General features: G+C 28.0%; 3 protein-coding genes and 1 long non-coding RNA gene across 10 annotated transcripts; 3 read left to right on the top strand and 1 right to left on the bottom strand.

Moving 5' to 3' along the window:
- Window positions 1-91: 91 nt before the first annotated feature.
- Window positions 92-7264, bottom strand: LOC114130634 (thymidylate synthase). Of its 6 annotated transcripts, none has more exons than XM_050199656.1 (9): window positions 7114-7264; window positions 6798-6964; window positions 6623-6658; window positions 6278-6393; window positions 5614-5833; window positions 4875-5113; window positions 4624-4812; window positions 3938-4061; window positions 2619-2761 (listed from the first exon to the last, which is right to left on the bottom strand). In XM_050199656.1, the coding sequence occupies exons 2-8, from the start codon at window positions 6925-6927 to the stop codon at window positions 3960-3962; spliced, it is 1032 nt and encodes a 343-aa protein (XP_050055613.1). In that variant the 5' UTR covers window positions 6928-6964; window positions 7114-7264; the 3' UTR covers window positions 2619-2761; window positions 3938-3959. The 6 variants fall into 6 exon arrangements, with proteins under 6 accessions (XP_050055614.1, XP_050055615.1, XP_027851446.1 ...); XM_050199654.1 differs by having other exon boundaries at window positions 7118-7264; XM_050199653.1 differs by having other exon boundaries at window positions 6798-7260.
- Window positions 7265-7419: 155 nt separating this feature from the next.
- LOC114130630 (transcription initiation factor IIB) lies at window positions 7420-8876 on the top strand. Of its 2 annotated transcripts, XM_027995644.2 has the most exons (3): window positions 7437-7474; window positions 7573-7688; window positions 7772-8876. In XM_027995644.2, exons 2-3 carry the CDS (start codon window positions 7673-7675, stop codon window positions 8689-8691), a joined length of 936 nt encoding a protein of 311 aa, XP_027851445.1. In that variant the 5' UTR covers window positions 7437-7474; window positions 7573-7672; the 3' UTR covers window positions 8692-8876. The 2 variants fall into 2 exon arrangements, with proteins under 2 accessions (XP_050055617.1, XP_027851445.1); XM_050199660.1 differs by having other exon boundaries at window positions 7420-7688.
- Window positions 8877-11886: 3010 nt separating this feature from the next.
- LOC114130595 (uncharacterized) lies at window positions 11887-17720 on the top strand. The gene is made up of 2 exons (XR_003592926.2): window positions 11887-17366; window positions 17401-17720. It is a non-coding gene; the product is annotated as an uncharacterized LOC114130595 (long non-coding RNA).
- Window positions 17721-19042: 1322 nt separating this feature from the next.
- Window positions 19043-22973, top strand: LOC114130594 (U3 small nucleolar RNA-associated protein 4 homolog). The gene is made up of 15 exons (XM_027995596.2): window positions 19043-19269; window positions 19334-19502; window positions 19572-19640; window positions 19703-19787; window positions 19850-20036; window positions 20110-20228; window positions 20735-20887; window positions 20949-21019; window positions 21098-21325; window positions 21415-21610; window positions 21678-21778; window positions 21851-21946; window positions 22009-22191; window positions 22257-22343; window positions 22833-22973. The coding sequence occupies exons 1-15, from the start codon at window positions 19166-19168 to the stop codon at window positions 22950-22952; spliced, it is 1968 nt and encodes a 655-aa protein (XP_027851397.1). The 5' UTR covers window positions 19043-19165; the 3' UTR covers window positions 22953-22973.
- The last annotated feature ends 4362 nt before the right edge of the window (window positions 22974-27335 follow it).

The following is a 27335-nucleotide window of genomic DNA, read 5'->3' as shown; positions in this document are numbered from 1 at the left end:
TCAGAATTTTTTTTTTTTTTTTTATGCATAAACAATTATATATTATGTTGTACACATGATAGGTATTTGTGTATAATATATGAACCTCATATTAAAAAGTCTCTTAAACATATATTTTTATTAGTTTCCATATTTTATAACTTAAACATATTGACACCATAACTTATTAGTAATGCTCAAAACTTTGCCTTACATTTTTTAAACTTATTTAAAAACTGTGGATGTCTCATACAAACAATTGATTTACAATACCAAGTATACATTCTTCAACTGTTATGTGAACAGATATTATGTATGCATGTATACGACTTAAATTAATTAACATTATAAAATATTTTATTAAAATATATGTGGATTTCATAGATGCATTTGCTATATCCTTTTCATACGGCCATATCCATGGATATTTTTGGGTATGGATTATAACCACTAAGCGTAAAGTCACTAAATTTGAAATCATCAATACTTTTGACTTCTCTATTGATAGTTAGTAAAGGAAACTTTCTGGGTTTTCTTTGAAGTTGCATTTTGAGTGCATCAATATGATTCAGATAAATATGACTATCACCCAATGTATGAATGAATTCACCAGGCTATAATAAAAAAATTTGAAAAATAATTGACATTCACTGAAATAAATGATATAATTTATAATAATATGATATTATGATATAATAATCATGATAACATTAAATTAATACAGAAATCTCTAACTATAGTAAGTAACTAAAAACAATTACTTATACATTTAATTAAATTAAAACTACTTTTTTTTTTTACTCACGTGAACTAAAATACTCAAATAATTTTTATTGAGTATAACTAGTTACTTACTTTTAATCCAGTGACATGGGCTATCATGTATGTAAGTAACGAGTAACTGGCAATATTAAAGGGTACTCCTAAACCCATGTCAGCTGATCGTTGGTACATTTGACACGACAGATATCCATCAGCAACAAAAAATTGTACCAGACAATGACACGGCGGTAAGGCCATTTTAGGTACATCACATGGATTCCAAGCGATCATAAGCATTCGTCTATCGCCAGGATTGGTTTTAATTGTATCAATAACATTTTGAAGCTGATCAATACCTTTTCCTGAGTAATCTGTATGCGCGTCCACATACTCCCCGCCATAATGTCGCCATTGAAATCCATAAACTGGTCCCAAATCGCCTAAATATGATTTTGATTGTTAACACAACTAGTATAAGTATAGTATAATATAAGAAAATAACTCGAATTAAAACATGCTCATATTAGACAAGTATATATAGGGCCAGCGACTGCCCAGGGAGCTGTACATAAAGGAGCAAGGGGCTCAAAAAATAAAAATTATTTCAATTTAATTTATCTTTTGACAAACATAAACGAATAAAATTATCAGTAATTTTCATAATTTGAAATATATATTAAACGATATAGGTAAGATACAGGCTGATTACAGATTTTTAGTTTAAAAATAATGTTCACAGTTAATAATTATACCGCCTCTGATGTGGGTGTTAAAATTGCGAGTAGGTAGCGACTGGTTCACCAATTATCTTATGATAATATTTACGTACTTAAACTGTTTACGATTAAGATTTGCTCATTTATAAATAAATTTTTTATTGGGCAGCAAATAATAACACACAACTTGCTGTATAGAGTATAATAACACATTGGTACAGTAGTCACTCATGTAGTTGAATCACAGACTATATAAAAATAGTATCATATATCAGGGGTGGCCAGCGAGAAAAGACTTGCGAGCCACCAAATGTATTAATAAATATAGAAGAGCCAAAATGTAAAAAAAAAGGTCATATTTTTATATAATACATAAATTCATATTAAAAATTTTTTTTTATAAAATTTTATATTTTTTGTTTACTGTTTAGAAAATTTATTTTAAGAAACATAATCATTAATACTTTATTTATTTATTAAAATATTCAACATAAATACCCAAATTTAAGTAAATGAATAATTGTTGGTAGAATTATTTAGTACTATGCCATCAAAAAAGAAAAACCTTCAGGAGAATAGGTAAATATAAAAGTACCTACAAAAGTAATAAATATATATTTTAAAAGCTATAATAGTAAAATAATATAGGATTCTAAAAATGATTCAATTAAGGATATAGATGAAAATATTTCTAATACATCTGGAAAACCTAGTAATACTGAAAATTACCTGTGAAAGACGCCAATCCTCCTAGCACCAACATTGAGTATGTAATATATTAATAATACCTATATATATTACTAATTACATTAAACTATAATTGTTCACAAAAACATTGTTATATATAAATATAAGAATATATTAAATATCTACATGTATACTTCATACCTTCTTCGCGATTCGTAAGTCCAATCGAGTCTAAATATGAACGTGTGCTGTTAGCATCCCAAACTTTTACATCTTTTTCAGATAGTTCTTTAGAATTTGTTGAGCCTTTAATAAACCATAATAATTCTTCAACGACACCACGCCAAAACACCCTTTTTGTTGTCAATAATGGAAAAATACCTAATACAGAATCAAGTGTCGATAAAACTATAATAATCATCAACAACTACTGGTATCATATATTGTTATTTATTACCATCTTTTAAATTGTAACGCATTTGAGCTCCAAACAACGAAAGTGTGCCGACTCTAGTTCGGTCCATTTTTTTGTGTCCTTTTTCTAATATATTTTTTATATGATCCAAGTACTGTTGTTCGTCATCGTTGGTCAAAACCTCTTCAATAACTGTGTCGCTCTGCAAAAAGAAAAAAAAAAGATAAGATATATTCGAATATATATACCCGTACATTCGGAATAAAAATTACCATTTTTCAAAAATGTTTTAACAAATTTTACAACTCTAATGCACAACAATAATCGTAAATTTCTAGGGAAAAAACGAGAAATAGGAAGGACATGCCGGACTCGAGGGGCAACAAGTGAATAAATTTCAGTTAACGTATTATTATCAAAATGTTTAAAACCTTATCACATGTCAATAGTTGAGTCGGTTGATAGCACGATTTAAGATAGTAATCTCAATGACTTGGTAGGAATAGGAAATGAAGTGTCATATTAGACTCATTAAGGACGCACAATGACTTAACGTCTTAACATTTACATTTAATACATTTAAAATTTACAATTGATACAATTTTTAAGTCACGGCATAAGTTTCGCTTGAAATCTTGAATCGTCTGATCAGGTTCTCAAATAAGGCTTGATCATTGATGAGCTGTTTGAAATTGGATTAGTTTTGGATTGAAACGTTTGTAGTATAGAGAAGCAATTTCGTTGATTAGTCAGATTTTGAGGTCGGAGTTTATTGAGTTATTAAAAAGATACCAGGGTGCTCAAGTAATTATGCAACAGCAGATATTCTGAAAGACTTGGCGCTTGGATAGTTATCTAATAAGATATTTGGCAGAACCCCATATTACCACTCTGTATACCTACCTATAGTATCAACAGTATCTAACAGTACTTAAGTGTGTCTGCTTTTTCTTTATAAGTAACTGCTTAGAGATTTGTTTGGTCATTGGAGAAAGAGCACATTGTTTCCTTTAAACGAACAATTGATTTTGTTTCATGATTTTAAAATATTTTTGTAATTATTGCAACAATCTACTTAGTAAGGTAAACCACAGTCCACAATGTTGTTGTAATAGTTATGATACTTACAAATGATGTATGTAAATCTTAAAATCACTATGTGTATTATAATGACTGATAAAAAAACTAATTATGGCTTCATAGTTTGCCGTATAATCAAGTTAGAAGTGTTTTTAAATTAACATCTTACACACAAATAACTGATGATATGATTACTTAGTTGATTTTGGTGTTAATCAAAAAAAAAAATAAAAATAACAAATATAATAAACAAATATATAATATAAAAATATTTATTTTTATTGAAGTAAATACGTACAATTTTGACTGGTTAAAACAAACTAAAAACTTAATACAGAAGTTGTTGAAGCGCATGACAATTGCTTAGTGTGAATGTTTTCATTATTATCCTCGGTGTTTAAGCATGGTGGAAGATGTAATTTCTAAATAAATAAATATATTTTATAATGATTATTTGATGGAGAACATACCATAAGAAAACAAATCATGCTTTATTTAGTTCACTTTATAATTTAAATTGTAATCACCAGAGCTATAAACCTTAGTTGTAGACATAATAATATGTCAAATTAAATTTATAACAGTAAATCAAAATAAAATTTAATTAGTAAAATTGATTGTTATACATTTATAAAATGTATAGCCCTGGAAATATGCATAATTAATATAATAGATAGGACAAAATTGGTCATTAACAGAGGTGTTTTTAGAAATATACAACATAAATATTTTATTAATTAGTATAACTCCATAAAAATTGTACCATAACATTTAAAAAAAAAATGTGTAACCATACTGTTATGGCATAAGATTCAAAAATTGAGTAATCTGTATTTAATATTATTGAATTAATTAATTTATAATTACTTAAAAAATAACAATAACTATAATAATATTGTTTTAAAACCATAAATGATTGTACACCCTATATTTAATTTTTTATAAAACACCACTGCTTATTAAATAATAAAATATTAATACTACCTCAATGCATAATTTTTTTCTTGTGAGTTTTGTAGCCCAATCTACAGATAGAGGTTCGTATAAAAACGTGTTAAATGATGCTAATTTACCAATGATAAGCTTTCCATTATAATCCGCACATGAACTTAATTCCATTGGTTTAAAAATTAATACTGAATCCACAAAATGTTCAATCCGACATTTAGTCACCTAAACAAGAAAAAAAAATTATTATAATATAGCATAAATAAAATAAATAAATAAAATCTTACATCATCAATGACATGAGCTTGAGTTGTTATAAGACAAGTAGCATATGAAGAACGCACAAGAATTCGAAGCTTGTATAAAAATGTAACAACATTCATATCATTAGAATCCCAAATTGGTGAAAACAAATTACTAATTGTTATTCTTAATACATTTCTTTTTTCAACAGGAATTTTTGTACTAAAACCGCCTTTCGTTATTATTGTGTTTATGTGTTCTAATAGCTCAGAGTAACTAGTACCTATGGGTGAAATGAAAACAAGGTAATATATATGAATAGGTATGAATTAAATTAATTATTTTAAATAATGCTGTGTAATTTTTGAATTTAGAAAGCATCAACCACCTTATGGATTATTGGTTTGAGTTTTGTTGTAGAAATTATCATTGCATTATTCAAATGACAATCAGTTAATCAGGAAGCATATCTACTTTTTCGATAATTCATGAGTTAAAAAGTTTGCTAGAAAATATGCTTGTTTTCAAACACGGGTAACATTTATTTAGCAAAATATTTTAGTTTGCTAAATTTTGTTTCATAGACACTTGAATAAAACTGATTCCACATTTTTATACTAATTATAAATTGTAATCGCGGGCACCATAAAATCGCTACATGGACCGTGGGTTACCCTCCTCTGTTGTTTTGTGATAAATATCATAATTAAATATAAATGTTGATCCTTTTAATAATTATAATAATGTAATTTAAATAGTTAATCCTATATATTATGTAAATACCTTGTGATTTATCGGTTGGCCAATATCTAATATTTTGTAATTCATTAACAGGAATTTTAGCTGACATATCAAATGTATGTCCAAAAGATATGGATGTGTGATATGGTTTAGAGTCGTATATTGGATTTTGACTATAGCGCCAAGCTATTTTAAAATCCTCAGCAACAATATCGGTTTGTTGAAAACTATCTTCTTGAATTGGTTTTGGTAAGTCATTTGCCTAGAACAATAAACAAATTAAAGAAAAATTACGATTCACTCAAAATAACTACCTAACTAAATTTTTTTGTTATTCAAAAAAAAATTTAATATACAAATTGATTTTTTTTTTTTTTATATAATACATTAATATAGAGGTTCCCAAACTTTTTATTGTACGACCCACTCTGAGAATTTTTTTAAAATTTGGCAACCCACAATATTATTGAATGACTTTTTATTTTCAGTGAATCAGTGGCTTATACAACAAATCCTATTTCCTATTTTTTATCACTTCATCAACATAACACGACCTACCAAAATTATAACCGTGACCAATTTTTGGATTGCAGCCCAGTTTGGGAATCTCTGCATTAATACACAATTAAATTATGTATAGTTTTATAAACAAAAACCAACTATTATTTATTTAATCAAAGAAGACAATAAAAAAAAAAAAAATTACAGTTGCTTCAGGTTTCCTTTCGACATCAGCAATTAAAATAGAATGATCACTCACAACTCCTTCAGCTATAAAATGTTTTGTAATCAAATCTGCATTTCGGCCATAATTTTCTTCTTCTACAAATAAAATCAATAAATATATTGTAAATATATTAAAATAAATATAATAAATATAATATAAATATATAAATATATAATAAATAATATTATATATAAATATATAATAAATAATATATTGTCTCAAAACAATAAAGATACAAATAAAAAAAATATTTTTGAACATAATTATTTTATTATATTGCCATAATATGTATAGTATATATTATAAAAAATTGTAAACACATACCCACAAGAGCCACAGTTCCTATTGGAATACCTCCATCTAAACAAATTGAAGAGTAAAATATTAATCTACAAAACAATGAGCATGTAATTTATTATATAAAAAATTAAAATAAAACAAAATATACATAAATATATCACAAGTAAATTGAAAAATTGTTATTATTATATATCCTTACCCAAAACTGCATCCAGCGATACTATACCAGAAGAAATTAAAATTTGATTTTTTGTAACTGACGTTTTAGTACCTTTTAACTTTAAACTTTTTCTTTGGCTAATAGTGTGTGACTGCAAGTTTAACGACATAATGAAAAATCTGGTAAGATGTTTAAAATTACTACACCTATGCAAGTATAAAAACAAACATAAATTGAACACTTAATTCCAAATATATTTAATAATCTGTGACATTAATATTAAATAAATGAAAATATGAAAAAATGTTACAAATAATAATTTGAATAATAAATAATTAATATTATTATTGAGCACCTACTACTTAGTACTTATTTAACTTTACAATATTTTTTCGAATTAAGGATATTTTGGATTTATGGATGGTGGTAAATTCATAGGTAAAAATAAACTATGGATAAAAATTTTACAGTAAAATACAGAATATTCTCTGGTAAAACTAGTTAAATTTTCGATTATCATATCTCGATTCCTTATCATTTTTCGGACAAGTGCTTATCACTAAAATTTTTAACATTCATGATATAGCAATACCAGATTTGAACCATTAACCTGGTAAATATAAATTTATTTAATTATATCAGTCACGACGTCGTCAGTTCAGTTGTTCACACAGTAAATGTTCGTCACGTCGATTCAGCAACACAAATATGATAATGTGTGTAATATTTATTGTTTAATGTATAATATTATTTATTAATAACAATATTAAAATTTAATTACACGAGACGGACTATTATTGTTTACTATTTTTAGGCTATAATTAAATTTTGGAAAGTTGACTGATACGATAAACATAAATTCCATTATTAATGTAACAATCATTTTAATTTTTGTGATACTTAAGTTCAGAATAATGTCGAAAAATTTAGGTAAGTTACGAGTTGACTTATAAGCATTGTATTCGTATTGTGTTTTAAATGTTTTGATTATAAAAATTTTTTGTTTAATCTAGTGCAATGTCAACAGCATCCAGATGCCCCGTTGATTGAAGATTATAGAGCTGGCGATCAAATATGTTCAGAATGTGGTCTTGTGGTCGGCGATCGAGTGATAGATGTCGGTTCCGAATGGAGAACTTTCAGTAACGACAAAGGTAGCAATAGTGCTGATCCTTCGCGTGTTGGAGGTGCAGAAAATCCATTACTCAATGGTTCTGATTTGTCCACACTGGTTGGTCCTTCTAGGGGTGATGCATCATTTGACGAGTTTGGCGGTATGAAATATAAAAATAAGGGTATGGTTTGTTCGACCAATCGTTCACTACTTAATGCATATAGAGAAATTGGCCTTATGGCTGATCGCATAAATTTGCCAAGAAATATTGTAGACAGAGCCAATGTACTGTTCAAACAAGTACACGATGGCAAAAATCTTAAAGGTCGATCAAATGATGCAATTGCATCAGCTAGTTTATACATTGCTTGCAGACAAGAAGGTGTGCCGCGAACATTCAAAGAAATATGTGCTGTAAGTAAAGTCAGTAAAAAAGAAATTGGAAGAGTTTTTAAATTAATATTAAAGGCTCTAGAAACTAGTGTTGATTTGATAACAACTGGAGATTTCATGTCGAGATTCTGTTGTAACTTGGGATTACCAAACATGGTCCAAAGGGCAGCTACTCATATTGCTAAAAAAGCTGTTGAATATGATATTGTACCAGGTCGTTCTCCTATATCTGTAGCAGCCGCAGCAATATTTATGGCATCTCAAGCATCTGATGAAAAACGTTCTCAAAAAGAAATTGGAGATATTGCTGGTGTTGCAGAAGTTACAATTAAGCAGTCATATAAACTGATATTGGCTAATGCTACGTTATTATTTCCTGAAGATTTTAAGTTTGTGACTCAGATTTCTGATCTTCCAACATCCTAAATACTCCTGATATATACTATTATTCAACTAAACAACGTATTTTGTGAAGAATCCTACAAATATATTTTTCATAATTTTATTGTACAATTTATTTTCATAATGCTTGGACTAAAAAGTTAGAGGCTTATATATTGTTTGTATTTTTATTTTTATAAAATAAACAAATATTTGTCTTTTCTATATAATATCTTTTATGTATAAAATATAAATGGTACAATATACAGATAAAACACACCTCAAATACCCATATTGTACATTTTAGAAATGTACAAAATATGAAATAATACATTTCCTTGGTATTTAGATTTTTAAAACAAAAGTAATCTTGATAATAAAATAATAATTGAATAATAAATTGGAATTTTCTTGAATTAGTTTTGGGGTATTCAGGTCATTAAAACATAACCATCTTTTTCACCACCCAATTTAAAATATATATTTTATAAATTTATATAAATCTTATTCTACTGCAGTGGCGGATTCATGGGAGGGGCATGTGCCCCCCTGTCAATTTTCTATCGATACTACCTACTAGCCATAATCATTATTCATTTTCATTATTTACATTTAAACTGATAAAATGAGTTACAGACTTCAATTCGACCTATGAGACAATAATTTATGAGAATCTATAAAAATATTTGTTCTTATTAATGACTACATTATATATTATATAATAACTTGCATATGTATATAAATTATTATTTTGGTGTGTGCTATTATGGAATCAACATTATATTAATTATATTACCAAACACAAATTTTGTTTAAAAATAAGAGAATGTATTATTAATTATGATTAAAGAATCATTATACAATTAATATGTGCCCCCTCCTTATCAAAATATCCAAGATCCGTCTAGGATGACAAACCATCTCCGTTCCAAAACCTATCATTGGATTCAAATTTGACACTCCTATATACAATAGTGATCCACACGGTAGGTACCTAATGTAAAAACAAAAAGTATGGTCAAGTGGGTACCGACTTGACCACACTTTTTTTTATGTATGCATCTAAAGTTCAACATTTCAAAAGTATCACGAAAATTATAAATAGTAGTAAAAAATGGGTAAAATCTTTAATTTGTGTATCTAAGGTTTAGGTTTAAAAATGTTTTATGAAATTCATCTAAAGTATTTCATACTGGAACTCAAAATTATGGGTTAATTTTTATAGTCATTAGAGACATCTGAAGAAGTTAAAATTTGTAAAATAAATGACGTATTTTTACGATGAATGGCAATATAAATTATTTTGTTTTAATTCAAAAACATTATTAGTGGGGACTTAACTTTTACGTAAACTATATTATTATGAATGTTATTATACGCATTTAAATTTTTTATTTATTTTAAAATATCGATTTAAACTATAAACCTATTTTTACTGTTTTACGATATTTACAGAACATTTTTATAGAAGTTGATAAAACATGTTACTTTGATTTTGTTAATTTAAACATATATTATTACATTAATTAAATGCAATATTTTTGGAAAAATTATATTAATCTAACGCATAATACTATAGAATAAAATTTAATAGTAAAACAAATAATTTCAAATATTTCAATAGTTATATACTTAGGTATATGAAAAAACATGTTACGAATTTATGAAATATATAGGCAGGCTAACGATTACCACTCTGACAAAGCGTCACTGCTCAGTCTGCTTAAAATGGTTTTTCCGACTTTTCATATACAATATCATTGAACGAAAATGTAATACATTTGTTACGGACCTATACTGTCCGTACAAATTATTTTATACGCATAAATCGTACAATGTCAATTTTCCATAACTTATAATTAATACTACAGGAATACGAGTACAGGATACGACTGATACGAGAGTGTGGAATATTATATTAGTATATTAATTTAACAATTAAAGTAAAACCACACGTCTCTTTATAAAAAGTCAAAACTCGTTGTCACTGCGATTCGATAAGAATCATGGGTAAGAATACACAAGCAGTGTTTTCGGGACCCCTCGTATGACGGAGTCGCCACCCACTCTTTGTAAGAAATCATATAAAGGGAGACCGAGACAAGAGCTCGGCAGACGGTTAGGGATATCTATGACACTCAGAGGTCGGTCGTAACACCACTCACCATCTTACTATATAATTTAATCTTAAACTTATAACAACTGTATTCGTGCAAGAAATATTTTAATAAACGTTAACTTATGTTTGAACAACACGACATATTCATTTTGTACGTTGATGCATGAATCGACCTAGTCGGGACGCAACAGAAAAATTGGCGCTATGGACAGGGCTGATTTCCGAGAACGAGACAGATCAAAAATATTACTAATATTTTCCTGTCAACTTCTTCAACCAGAGGCAATTTCACCAAGTGGATCATCGTTGGATTGAGACGTCTTTCCAACAACTCTGTGGAAATCGATCTACAATCATTGTTGCAGTTCAGGCACGGCGAGAAGATCAAGCAAACTAAATAAACACAGCAGTTTTGTAAGCATAATTTATATATTATGTAACCGTCTTCTTTGGTCTATTGGTCCTATATTCTTAATAATGTGATTAAATAGGCATTTTGTAATTGATACATCTACTATCGGGTTATGACTATGGGTTATATTATGGTTGGTTGTACAAATTAGATCATGGGTTTCCATTAAATTTAACATTCTCCCATTCTTTTCTTGGTAACCTATTTCGCTTGAGTATAATAATTTACTAGTTGATCCACTTATCTCTAGAAGTTTTAGATTGAAATAATTGTCATTATTATCGCTGTATGATGTAATATTTAATATTCTCCTGTTTAGTCCTAATTTTTGTAATATTTCTTTGTCTGTTGTCCCATTCCAAAAAGCTATGACTGGTGTTCTGTTGTCAGTGTGCAAATATTGGTTTTATATATGTAGTAGACAGAGTCGTTCCCCCTTTAAGCTTTAGACTAACTTCTAGTTGCCCCAATAATGGTAGTAACAACTCTGGTTTGTTTCTAAATATTCTACCAACACTTTGCATTACCTTTTTAACTTCCCTATCCTGAAGCATTTTGAGTTTGTTTGTCGTGGTTAAGACTTTAGGTTTTCCTTCTAATTTTACTGGTTTATATTTTTCTAAACTGTTTGACATTGACCCCGATACAAGTAGCAAATCCTTCCTATTTATCATAGTGAATTCAAAATCCACTATGACAAATTTGATTTTGTCACTGTAACATAATATAATAATTAATATATATATAAATAATAAATATAATATTAATTCCTTCCTTCCTCTCTCTCTTACCTCTTTTTTTTTTTTTATTCTGCTCCAGACGCTTGTATTAATTCGTTTGTTAATATTGCTAATTGGCTACATGTTGGCTCACGTATATCGCGCACTAGTATTATTAAATTAAGTGTCATCGTAATAATTCCGATTATTCTATTCATTTCAATCATTGTATAAGGTACCTATTTGTAGTTGTTCGTTTGCTATGTACATATGGTTTGTTAAACACGTAGGCTCATTATGAATGTTATTTTTGTTTAGCACGTGTTGGAATACGTGATTGTCATGTCTAAGTGAATGGCGTAGCATTATTAGGTATAGTATACGTCTGGGCATCCTTTCTTGAATTGGCATTATTACTAATTTACTAATTTGGCAACTACTTAATTATTTGAAATGTACAATAAAATTTATCTTGACTCTCAATGTTCTCTTATCTGTAACATGATAAGAATGAGAAGATTTAATGTAATATTTATTATATTCGCGTAACTTCATTCATTTCTCTTGACAATATTAAATGTCGTCTAGTTTTATTTATCGATCGTATTTGATTTACTTTATGTCTATATTTTATTAAAAGTATCTCGGCTACCATTATTAAAATAAAAAAAATAGAATAGGTATGAGTGAAGGTCTGTAGTATCTTTATTGTTTTGTTTGTCTTTCTCTTCTTGCATAAGTTGTTCGATTTCCTCTATGGATTTCGAGTATTGTCCTAAGTCAGTTAATTTTATTACGGAGTTGGTATGCGTGTTGCTACTACTGATTTTTCTTTTTAAAGACGTGGGAATTGTCGAGTTTGTTGTGATACCTACATCTGAGATTAAATCTTTGTAGTGTGTTGAATTTAAATGTCTACTTAATGTTAACACTATTTGTGGCGTGTAACCCCTGCAGTCTTCGTTTAGTGTTAGCACCCCATTTCCAGTTAGTTGTATATTTATTGCCTGGTCCCTGTTTTCGCATGAGACAGCTACATTGTCAGTTGTTTTTATTGTATAAATCCATGCATTTTGATATTTTAGTCGGTGATAAATACTACGAGTAATGTCAAGATAGTGTATGGGACAAGATATTGGTATGCTTGACGGTTTTACGAACAATTCGACTTCACACGGTAATTCACTTGCCCCTAGTCTTAGTGGGGTTGTGTCTCGGGACATAAAATATCCATGTTTATTTGTCGGCATAACATAAGATGATTCATACACAATGTAAAATAATATTCATGTGTTTTCGAAATTGCTATATGTATGAGTATTCAGGTATTATGTGAATATAGTGATCATTTTTCACTACAGAAAGTGGTATTACGTGATACAATGTTAATTCTACTGAAATTACTAAAGGTATTATTATTTTGAAGATTAAAGTTTCGTTTTTATAAATAATATTAAATTTTGATATTTTACTTAATTCGTACGGTGATACCTGGTTTAAATTAAACGGTAAGCTTTGTTCCTTAGGAACTACTAGAGAAATATCTTTTAACTGTTGTCTTAATATTCATTAACGGCTATTACGCTAGAATGCATTATACCACCTTGTGCAGCAATTATTATTTCACATATTGTGTCAGTTTCAAAACTTAGCTGTTGGAATAATAGATTTAATGTATTTATTTGTTCATTGATATTAATTCTAGCTTCTGCTATATCTAAATTTATTACTGTTTGATTTACTGTATCTGCCATCCGATTATATTATAATATACTTAATCTATTTATTTGAGTCTCCATCTGATTTGCCTCTTTAAATGTATTTGCTGTTGCTTTTAGTACGCTAGTTTGTTTTTCTATTATTTTTAATAAATTTTGTTGACTAGATTGTTACTTTTCAATTTGTCTATCGTATAGTTCCGCGTCAGTGTCATCTTATGTTCCAAATAATGTTTTTTGTACTCGTCCTATTAAGTTTATTGGGCCCCTCTTTTCCCGGTTAACTGTATGTCTGTATCTGTTTCATCTATCGATTGCAACATATAAAATTTTTTCCTAGATTCTTCCTGTTCGAGACTATTAGATGTTAGTTTAAAGTTGTCACAAGTAATTTTAAACATACCTTCGTATGCTATTGTTAAGTCGTTACATACATTTAAAGTTTTTTTGTAAAAGTTCATTGTGTCTTTAGTACGTTGATTGAAATTATCTAATTTCACATAAATCAGTAATTTCCAGTCAGAGTTAGTTAAACGAAGTGGCCCTTGGTTTCAAAATACATCCCATTCTCTTGGGTAAGCCTTAAAATACGATACGGTTTTGTTTGTGCCAACGCAATCTGGAGCGTGAAGCATGTATTATTATAATCCTAAAAATTTATTTTTAATTACGCTTGTATATTATTTTAATTAATTAACCTACTTATTATTTTTAAATTTTAATCTTATATAATTTTTACATTAAAATTTATTTTATTTCATTAAACTTCTTAACATTATTTTTATGCACCGTTACGTGCCTCCTACCTCTTAATATTACAATGTTTTCTCTATCTAATACGTCAGTTACTTCATAGACACCTATCCATAATGGATTTAATTTATTTTTCTGTGTTTTGTCTCTTAACAATATTTCATCCTTTACATGTATCTCTATAGAGTTTTCATTACTATCATAAAATTGTTAAGATTTTATTTTTCTCTTTATTAAATTTTCTCTAACTATCTTATGCGATTCTTGCATTTTCTGTTTTAAATCAAAATAATAATTGTCATAATTATATCTAGGTTCTGGTTCGTGGGATAATTTTACTGGTATTTCTAGGCGTCTCCCGAATAATAAAGAATATGACTGATAGCCTGTTGATGTATGTTCGGTAGAATTGTATACAAAAAATGCGTAAGGTAAATACTCGTCCCAGTTGTTGAGTTTTTTGTCGACATAGTGCCTTGGATACTCTGTTAGCGTCCTATGTGATCTTTCTAGACTACCGTTTATTTGTGGGTGAAATGAGCTAGTATTTATTTTATTTATTTATAATAATTTACATACTTCGGTGAATATTTTACTTAGAAAATCAGTGCCCTGATCGGTTAATATTGTTTGTGGTATGCCGTGTGTACATACAAAATTTGTTACAATTGCTTCAGCAATTGCATTAGCTTGGTGATTAGGTAATACTATCCCCATTGAATATTTAGTTAAGTCATCCTGCAATGTTAATATATATGTATTCCCTGATAACGTAGTGACTGTGGCCTTACAATGTCTAAAAAATTTTTTCAAATGGTTCGGAACTTGTTGATGTAATTAGCATAGGTTGCTTTATTTTTTTATTTGTAACTTTTCCTTTCTGACATGATACGCAATTTTTTATGTATTCTATAACGTTTTCTTTTTATCCTTTCCAGTTAAATTGGTTTTTATTTTCTTTATTGTCCTGTGTATACCGACGTACCCACCGATTTTTGAATCGTGGCATTGTTTGAATATTATTAATTTTTCATCATCACTAAATTCGAACTTAGAACAAATAATAATTCTATATCAGTACTGCGGAATACATAACGAATCATGGCACGTACCTGCGCCCATTCTAGTTTGTCCTTAAATCCTAATTTATTCATTGCTAATTTATTTAATGATTGATCCTCACAGAACGTTTTTAGATTTAATAATGTCAAATAAATATTTTCGTACGTGGTTTTTTGTTATTATAAACATTATATTATACCTATCCTTATTTTTTATATAATTAATTTCACCAACAGCCTTACATGGTGCTAATATTTGATTGTTACAAAATTTTAAAATTTTGTTTTAATTCATAATTTATTTCTGACATGAAGTTATATTGTTCTGTTATTTCTGATACTATGTGATATTCTTCAGGTGCTTCTAATAAAGTACCGAGCACTTTCTTTACGTTTTTATTAGTAATAAGTAATAACTAATAAGTTGTGGTTTCGAATTTATTTAAAAATGCTGGGTAGCTTTCATTTTTTATTTCGGTTACCGTATACAATATACATTCTGCTTAACGCATCTACATTCGAATTTTGTACGCCCGGTTTATATTTAATTTCATAATTATATTCTTCTAAAAATATTCGGCAACGAGCGAGTTTCGATACTGGGTCTTTTAGATTAAATAACCACGAAAGTGCGCGATGATCGCTTAATATAATAAAGTTTCTACCATATAAATACGGCCTAAAAATTTTTACTGCGAATATTATAGCAAAAATTCGAGGTTCGGTTGTACTATAATTATTTTCACTTTTATTTAATGTTCTCGGCGCATATGCAATAGGTGAATCTTGTGGTACTTCCCCTTGTGATAGTATTGCGCCTAGTGCTTTCTCACTTGCGTCAGTGGTAATTATAAATGGTTTCGTAAAGTCTGGATATTGTAATATAGGTTCAGAGCAAAGCGAATATTTTAGACAGTCAAATGGTTTTTGACAATTGTCATCCCAGTTAAAGGTAACTCCCTTCTTTAGTACGTTTGTTATATTGGTTTTGCTATTAATCTATATGACTTTATAAATTTTCTTTAGTAACCAGAGAGTCCAAGAAATGATTTAATTTGTTTTACGGTAGTTGGTATCGGAATTTCTAATACCGATTTAATTTTATTCGGGTCGGGTTTAATGCCGTGTTCACTAATTATGTGTCCTATAGGTATAAACATTCTTGTTTTAAAAATTCACATTTGTCCGGCTGTATTTTTAAATTATGTTTTTGTAACCTTTTTTTTTTATTATTAAGAATATGGGACCAATACAACTTTACAAGTTGTGTAATAGTAGTATAAATGAAAGCAATTAAAAATTAGAATAATAGACCAATAGATTAGGGAGCACCACATATATATAGTTATGTATAAAAAAAAAAAAATATATATTTTATTTTATGTATCTTAATTGTAAAACAAAATTACATAATCACATTGTATTTTAGTTGTAAAACAAATATATAAATATTATATTATATTGTTTAAATTAAGACATTAATAATCTTATTTTGTCAGCAATTAATTTTTATGTAACGTATTATATTAAATTAAATTAAATTGTAAATTAGAAACGAAAAGACTAACAAAAAAAAAAAGAAAAAAATTAATGTTATAAAAAAAAAATAATATATTTTGTAAATCACTAACACTAGTATTAAGAAATCTTATATGTAATTAGTATTTTAGACTTCTGTTAAAGATTTAAACATAAATCTTTTTTTTAGTAGGGTGGTGTTACGGACCTATACTGTCCGTAGAAATTATTTTATGCGCATAAGATCGTACAATGTCAATTTTCCATAACTTATAATTAATACTATACAGGAATACGAGTACAGGACACGAGAGTGTGGAATATTATATTAGTATATTAATTTAACAATTAAAGTAAAACCACACGTCTCTTTATAAAAAGTCAAAACTCGTTGTCACTGCGATTCGATAAGAATCATGGGTAAGAATCACGGTTTAAGATATCTTAAACCGAGGTAAGAATACACAAGCAGTGTTTTCGGGACCTGTCCTCTCGTATGACGGTCGACGGAGTCGCCACCCACTCTATGTAAGAAATCACATATAAAAGGGAGACCGAGACAAGAGCTCGGCAGACGGTTACAGTATAACAGACGGTTATATATATGACACTCAGAGGTCGGTCGTAAAACCACTCAAGTCTTGATATCAGTATTTCAGAGGTCGATCGTAACACCACTCACCATCTTACTATATATAATTTAATCTTAAGCTTATAACAACTGTATTTGTGCAAGAAATATTTTAATAAACGTTAACTTATACTTGAACAACACGACGTATTCATTTTGTACGTTGATGCATGAATCGACCTAGTCGGGACGCAACACATTCATAAAGTCATAACACAACAACCATTGATTAAATATAAATATTCAATACCTATTGTATATTTAATCAATTTTTAATGCTACGACTATAACAGTGACCCATTCATATTTAAATGTACAGTAAAATGGTACCCACTTTTTATTTTGAAAACTCGACAATGGATCATTGAACAGTGATCACGTATTCAGTATTCACGTGTACGATATGTATCCAATAACTTAAAATTATACGTATAGCACGAAATACGAATATACAGCGTAATATTGTAGTACGAAATTAAAAAGTGTACATACTACATAGTATGACAGTAACAATAAAATACATCATATTATTCATATTACAGTATTTGTTATACACTTATACATAATATTATATATTTTTTTATTGATAGCTTTAAGTTACAATTATAATAATATATTAAATGGCGTAACTTCAAAATCTATGTATATAGATATCTTAGTATATCTTAGTCCATGAATAAAACTACTAAGAAAGTAATAATTAATTCATAAATAGGTAAGTAATTATTCTAACATTTAAAAAATATACTGCAGACATATATTATATATTTTAACATGATAAATAATGATATGAAATACTAAATTTATTTTTAATTATTATTTAAGTACCTCAAATTATAAACGATAAATTATAAATTTTAAAGCATTATATATTATATAGAAATATTTATCTTACTAAACTTATTGAGTGCAATATTCTCTTTCCCGTTGATTTTGATAGTTCATTCCAATTTTACGATCTAATAATTATTATTTTCACATTGTTAAGCCTAAAAATAAATAAACTGAATTATCTGGCTAAGTCATACTCGTAGCGAATAACGCGATTATAGTATATATTATATAATATATATACTATACATAATCTAAGGACTCAGCCACTAAGGATATAATATTATAGTACACTATAGTAATAAGGTCAATGTGAATTGTAAATAGCACGTATAATATAATATACTTTAAGCCCTAAGGTATAAACAGTAATCACAGGACAAGAGAAAAGAATAACCGTGAAACTGTGGTGAATACTAAATAGTAAATACTGATTATAGTGATTATTATAGTGATATTAAATTGTATAGTGATCATAGACTATAGTCGACAATTCAAAAAGTAGCGGCTTACTACTACGTTCTTATTGGCTATCGGCGTAATGCCAGATGCGCACGCATAAAATAAAATGTTCTACGCATGCGCATAAGAAACTCGAAGTTACGAAAATTAAACCATAGAATTGTGGAGCCGCTATGCCGCTGTGGCGCTGTGGCCTGGCATGTGATACGCTCGTAGCATGTGGCTTTCACGCATGTTTGTTGATAAATACTTGATTTGATTATATTATATACTACAAAATATAAAAAATTAAAAAATGGGTTCATTCGACGTGCACAGGGTGAATTTTTTTTCGCCCGAACTTCTTTCGATCCAATGTATGGTCGTCGAAAATGAGACACAAAAGCTAGCCGTAGGAAGGTAGGTACATCACTACATGATTTATTTTTGCAATTGCTGACTAGTCGATTGTTTTGGTCTATAGATCAAACGCATCAATTGAAATATGGGACGTCTCATACAAGCCACACATCGATAGGACGTTGATATGTGACAGCAGTGTCGAGGGTCTTGCTTGGTACAACGGAAGGTTGTTTAGCTGCAGTGCAAATGGTACTGTTACAGAACATGATCTGCATAGTCTTTCGCCTTTGGTGAGTTGTAATCATACAAATCACCTGTGATTTGTTTTGCGTTATGAATTTATTATGTTTGTCTTCTAGTATAACAAAACTGTGACATCTGGATCGTGTTGGTGTATAGCAATTCATAAAGACAGTGGACGTTTAGCTGTGAGTTCACATTTTTAATACTACAAATTTATTTTTGTTTTTTAACCAATGTATGATTATAGGCTGGAACTCAAGATGGTTATATTAATATATTTGAAATAACATCAGACGGTTTGACTTATGATAGATTATTGGATAAACAAGAAGGTATTAGAATATTTTATTAAAATACCATAATTATTTAAAATTACAAAAATATTATTGTATAGGTAAGATAAGTTGTATTTCATGGGATTCAAGTGGTGAATGGCTGGTTACGGGTTCCATAAATGCTCTACGTATTTACAGTCGAAGAAGTGGTCATGCTCTACACAAACTTCCAACTGGTCAAAGTGAGACAATTGTTTCATCAATAGCAGTCACCAATGATTTCACAATAATTAGTGCTGATTCTCGGTAAAAATAATTTTTTATAATAATTTATTTAATATGTGTTTTTACTGTTTTTGTCATTTATGTTATGTTTTAGTGGTAAATTATGCTTTTGGGATGGAAATAAAGGAACTAATATAGCCAATTATCAAGCACTTAAATCAATTGCACTTACAGTATGTTTAGATGAATCACAGACTAAAGTTTATTGCAGTGGTTAGTATTTATTACTATAATTTAAAGAGACGTTTGCACCTTGCACCTATATTAATAAAATAGCATAAAAATATGTGTATACGTATTACTTGACTAAATGTAGAGAACAAAATGGTTGTATAAAAGATTTAGTCTTTAATTTAAAATCTATAATTTGATTGAATTTTTTTTTTTGTTTTTTTTTTTTTTTTTTTAATAGTTAATTTAAATATCTAATGAATACCTAATTCTTAAATTATCATAGTAGATAATGGTTTCTTGACTAGGATTATTCACTATGTTTACTTTTGTTTAAAAATAGAAGTTCCTTAATATTTGCAAAAGTTTAAACACCTTGTTTTTATCAAATCAATTTTTATGTTAACTTAAGGAGATGATAAAAAATTTCTATAAAATAGTAAAAAAGAATTTAAATTAACACCCTACTCGTTAACAATTTATAGTATAACTTCAAAAGGTATTAGTATCAATTTATAGTTAATTTGTTTAGCATTTAATATTTTTAGGTGTTGATCCGGTGATTGTATGTTATGAGCTGATAGCCATGAAATCAGACATGAGTGTTGAATGTAATAAATGGGTAAGAAGTGTTCAACTAGTGGCACACACAGTAGAAGTCCGATCATTAGTTCATTTTAAAGGGAAACTATTTTCAGGAGGTAATTATATTTATCTTAATCCTACATCATGTACATATATAAAATATTTATTATTCTACAGGTATTGATGGATACTTATCGGTGAGCAGCTATCCTCCTAAGCATATGGTTAAATACCCTCCATTGATGTCTGTTAGTTATTTTTCTTTAATTTAAAATGTTAAATATGTTTACAGAAGCTAAATTAATATACTTTAATCTCAATTTCAGTCAGCTATATCTCTAGCTTCAGATGCTCGTTATGTGTTGATGTTACATCCAAGTCATTTAGATGTATGGTATTTAGGTGATAAACATAAGTATGAAAACAAATTATCTAAACTGGTAACTATCAAGTATTCCAAAAATGATTATGTACGATGTTCAGCAATCTCACCTGATGGTACATGGATTGTTTATTCAACTGAAGAAAAACTTAAAATATTTAGTTTAATTATGGTATGCTATGTACTTTTTTCATCAAATATGTATATTATTTTAGTTTAATTGTTTTTTCAAAGTGTTCATTAAATGTATTATTATGTTAGGATTCTGTCACTAGTGAACCAATGATTAAAAAGACTGGCATTCAACCAGTTGATTGTGATGTTTCCACCCAATTAGCATTTTCGTCTGATAGCAAATACTTGTGGTTTGCTACCAAACACGAAAATACTTTAGTTTGTTTAGAAATGTCTCACAAATTTGATTTATCAACTAAATACTGCATTGATACTAGTCCTTGTAAGTTATAGATTTTCTTTTCCTAAGCTAGAACTATATTAATTATCTATTAACTTATTATTTATAGATTTTAAAGATTTAATACATTTATTGGAAGTGTCTAAATGGAATAAATATGTTGTCGCAGCTGATAGAAAAAGTAATATTGTTGTGTTTAATGAAGGAAAGGTAAGAGTATACTATTAACTATATTTTTTATTATGCTGATTGGTAATATTTATGATGGTTTGTTGGTTCCAGCATTATTGTACTCTACCGAAATACCATTGTTCTCCCACAAGTATGAAGATTCATCCTACGACAGAAAATCTTGTGGTTGCATATGCAAATCGAAATGTAATACTTTATTGGCCCCCAGAATAATAACAATTTAATAATATTTCATTTTATTTTTTCAGGTTGTAGAATATAGTTTAAGTAGACGAGAGTACACCGACTTTTCAGAACAATTATTTTTAAACCCACCTCCAGAATTAATAAATAGATCATTTCCAATTAACTGTATTACATTTGATGCTACAAGAAATGATTCTATTATTTTTTCGGATGACAACACTATTTGTGTCTTAACAAAAGATGAAGTAATTATTATAAAATTAAAATACAACTTAAAAACTGTTTTTAATAATTATTATCTTATTTTTAGAATAATTCAAAAGATCCAGAAAAAAAAATTAAGAAACTAGATTCTAAACCCATTAAATTTTCTCTTAAGATTATACAAAATTATGAAGTGAGTATTAATTGTGTATTATAATCTTATAATAAATTGACCTATTATCAAGCTTAATGACAAATAGTTATAGATGCATAATTGTTGGCTTTTATTTAAATTTAGTTCTTAAGCTAGATTTGAGCGTTTTTAACTTGAAATATTTACAATTTTCTTATTTTGCTTAAAAATATTGAATTAAGCCAACACTTCATCATATATCAATTCACTCTTAAGTCTTAATTTTGAAGCTATCAACATACAATTGATTCTACTGAACAAAACGTTATTAAAGTTATTATGCCATATGTTTGTAAAACGAAGAACAACACATGCAGGTGTAGCATCCTCTTAAATGTAATTTATACGCTTACACTGCATAATTATGTTAACTATATTAAATTCTAATTACTAACATTTTGTATTTTCATTTTGTCTTTTTTAATACTTAAATTTATATTAAAATTGTATTAATTAATTCAATATTAATATTTGGTTTTTATAATTTAGCATTTGGTATTTTTCGACTTTTTAAATCGAGAAGAACTAGTTGCAGTTGAAGTGAATCCATGTTCATTTGTAGAAAAGTTACCAGCTGTATACAAAAAAAAATTGTTTGGAATGACATAAAATATAAATACTTGACTAACAGATATGTATAATAAATATATTATTTTTTTACCTTCATTTTCACAAACATAAAACAATTATTCTAGAAATTTAAATCTGTAATGTTTTTGATTTGATTTTCCTGGTTCATGATTTCATGAATTAAGACTATTTTAATTCATGGTTTTGTTTCAACGTTTGAGTATGTAATTAATTGTAATCAAAAGTCTAGATAAAAATTTCTGATTTGAAATTTTATTGCATAAAATACTATCTTACAAAATAATATATTTATACTGGATAGGTACATCATTGTATGCAAAAAAAGAGTGGAAACATACAGTGTATTAGTTCATATTACCAAGTGATATGTTTTTTAGATTCTGAACGAAGTGATGAATGTATTGATTTTACAATGATGATTGTTTGTTTTTTTTTTTGTGTGTGTGTGTATAACATAACTTGTTGAAATAATGTTTCAATTTCAAACTACAGGGGTGGTTTTCGATGGCTGTCATCGAATATCCTTGATGCATTATACAGGTCAAAAGTAAAAATTTCAAAGTTTTTAAAAAAATCGGAAAAAAAAAGTGACGGAAAAATGTGAAAATTCGTTAATATTAATTTGTTAAATTCGTTGCATTATTGTGCAACACGATCAGAAGTAAATGAATAAAATGTTTGATAATCTATAGCAGGAGTCGCCAAATAGTCGATCTTTCTAGGAATATAAGTTAAGATATCGATCACCGGGGACTTAAAATTTAAAATGTAGCTCACTGCTCACTTAGTCTGGTTTAAAAAGTTTGGCGACTTCTCTAATCTACAGATTTGCATAGAAGCATGTTAGGAGTCAGTAGCGACTATCTCGAAAAATTTTACAAGTGCTTATTTAATATTTAAAAGAACTACATAGTACGTTCTACCAGTAGTGCGACGTTTGGTAACACAAAAAAAGGTTATTTCAAAAAACTTTTTAACATAACTGCATCAAGCGAATCATTTAAAGTTTATTTTAATTTGATGGTTTTTGATTTTTTTAGAATTGGTTGGATAAAAACTTGGGTTTTAAAATGCATTCACTTTACACATACAAATATACAATATATACCAAGTCTAAGTACGTGTAATGTGTAAATACATTTTATTATCCACGAAAGAGGTAGTTGGGAACTTTTTTAGATACATGATTGCCGCCAGTGTCAGAAGCTAGCGTTAAAATAAATCGAGTGCGTTATTCGTCAAATTCAATATTTATTGTACATTTGAGTTTAAGGCTATACACGACGGATGTATCATCCAGATGACAGATAGTAAATTAACTTGGACAGTCCACATTTTTTCGTCTGAACAATAATGGTAAATTATTGCAGTAGCAGCAAATTGAATTAATATTTAAACGTTCGAATAAGTCGCAAACGGATTACTCAAATTAAATACCTACTGTAAAATATGTTAAAATTATTTTTTTTATATCTAGATTTTCGTTATCGATAATAGGTAGGTATTGGTATATTAAAGATAGGTACTGGCTATAGGTGTACTTACCTATATATAAGTACCTACTGATGGGTTAGGAAGGTTTTTTAGTTTTAACACATAATATAGTAAAGTTGTACTATTGTCTAATGTACTATATTCACTCAGATGTCAAAACATAAGTATAAAATCAATTTCGGAGGAGTGACTATCTCCTACGTTAGGTACCCTCCCAGTATAAGCGGCCCTCAGAGTAGTCCACTAGTCAGACTTAAACTTAAATATATATATACGATATGTACTTACTCTATCATAATAATTCTTCGTATACTTGGTTTCCTATATATAATTCGTAGTGTGTTTGTATAGGTTTAATGGTGTATTCTAGAAAAAAAAACAACAAACAATTTTACAAATTTTCATTCGATAAAATATAAATTATAAGGTAGGTACCTAATACCTATGTATCATGTATTGGAGCATGAAAAAAGTTAAATATTGTTTTAATTATTACTGTGCATTTTATACTACATTTTATATTATATTAAATATATAAAAACATATACATAACCACAAATACATATAGGTTTCATCATTTATACCGAGAAAATGTATGCACAGACAACTAATTTTTTCCATATTTTATTTATTATAGGTAGGTATATTGACTATATTATATATTCCAACACGATTGTGTAAGAATTAGTTCAAGTCCAAAAATATCCCTGTACATAAAGTAATATACATGATATATTATAAAATTAACGTGCCGAAAACATTTATGTGACTATAGGTATCTATCCTATAGGTATTCTGTTCGGTAGAAAAATACACGCATATTACACGATGCATAATATAATATATGAATTATGGTCGACTTATGAAAATATTGAAAACCATCGATAGTACTATGATTGATGAATTTAAGGACAGATTATAGGAACATACGAACGTTAGTAATCGACAAGCTTTAGGAAACTGCATGTGTTAGGATAAAATGTAACTTTCAACAAGAAAAATGCAAAATATAAATGTAAAAAAAAAGTACAAAAATAAATAAAATGACGTACCTACCAAAAATACTAAAAAATGACCGTAAAGCATAAATCCTCAAAAAATGTAAAATACAAATTGTGCCATTAATTTCTATGCTTCGCATGAATCAAATTTCTGTATAGACGAGTCTTGAAAGTGAGCATTAGAAAAAAAGATGTAAAAGTATCAAGTTCCTGGCCCCAGTCATCAATAATATATTTTACAATACAATTTAAATTTTGACCGATATTAATTTTTTTTTTCCCAATATGTAAAAATATAAGCTAATACTTAGCCGCAATATTGTACAGATTTGCTCATTCTTCTTAATTTTTATACGGTGGTTACAGCTCAATAAACACATATTTTCGACAATATTCTTCTTCTTAATAAATACTTAGAAACGTTATATATTTTATATTTTATTTCTATTAATGGATTTTGGTCAACGTGGCCATATCTAATTATTCGTTATTGGCTATTCCAAACATATATATATATATATTAATAATCTAGTTATTTTATTTACCAAGTTTTACTTTTCTTCGTTTTATTAAATCTTTTTACACAATTTACTATATTCTTAATTATCACTTCATAATATGTTGTTATATTTCCTACACTTTTCATATCGCATCATATGACATTCATTATCTTAATAATTTTACATTATTCTATTATAGTACACTTAGTACAGTGAACTCTCAAAATCTCTACTCTATAACGAATATGAAAAGACCAAGAGATTTCTTTGATACATTCGTAAAAAATGTTTAATTACCTATTTATGTATAACGCCGTTATAATAACGGTATATTATACTACTAATCACTATGTACCTATTATTATTATTATCATAATACTAATAAATATCAAATACATAATTATTTTTACATTACATGAGAATTTAATTATATTTTTATTATTTTATTATCTATTAACTTATTAGGTAGGTATATCGTATATGTAATCATTAAATTTTAAACAATTATTTTAAATAGTCTACCTATCATCTTGGTTTAAATTTGTTTACACCTATGGTATTTTTGTATTTTTCTTTGAATTTGTGTTATGAAACATAAAATATATTGCTTTGTATTGAATGACCAATACGCTGTAGAGAATAAATTGATTAATAGGTTATAAATCAAACTAACCATTATATTGCAATATTTACGTTTATAAAGTTGTTAGTTGTAATGAGTTTTGTTTTAAAGAGTATTCACTGTATATTATAACTAAATTCAGTAAACTCAGACGTCAAACTTGGTTACTGGATAGCGATTCTGCCACCTACTATATGAGTCTGTGAAGTCATCATAGAACACTTCACCAAATCTGAACGTATGTCAGATCGAAACTGATGTAAAATATATCGAGATTCGAGGCTATCGTCGCGCCGAAGTATCTCATCACGTATAAATCGCACCGATTTCCGTCAAATTTAATTTAATTTTAAACACCACCGATATTATCCATAGCTTTTACCTCGGATCGCTGTAATAGTAATAAAACGGTAGCTCTGTGCTGTACCAACGACGGAAAATACTACCAAATTTACAAGAATACATCGTCGGATACGTACCGCATAGTTAATGCAGTAAAAAACATAGAAGAAAAAACGTGTGACAAAATTGATGGGAAAAATGGAAAATGCGGGGTACCTACTACTTGTGTCCTATTGGCTATTGCTTATACCTAAATGATAGTCACTGTGACAAAATAGATCTGACCTCGATACCCGTTATTCATTATAATATAACCATACACATAACTGTAGCAGCTCATTTATTGTATTCTCAACTATAGCTGAAATAATTTAAATGTTTGAATTAATTCTGCTCAGATTATAATTAAATTATAACAGTAATAAGTAATTACTAATGAATT

The sequence above is a fragment of the Aphis gossypii genome, chromosome 2, assembly GCF_020184175.1.
Source record: "Aphis gossypii isolate Hap1 chromosome 2, ASM2018417v2, whole genome shotgun sequence".
Lineage (NCBI taxonomy): Eukaryota > Metazoa > Arthropoda > Insecta > Hemiptera > Aphididae > Aphis > Aphis gossypii.
This window is presented reverse-complemented; position numbering and strand designations above follow the sequence as displayed.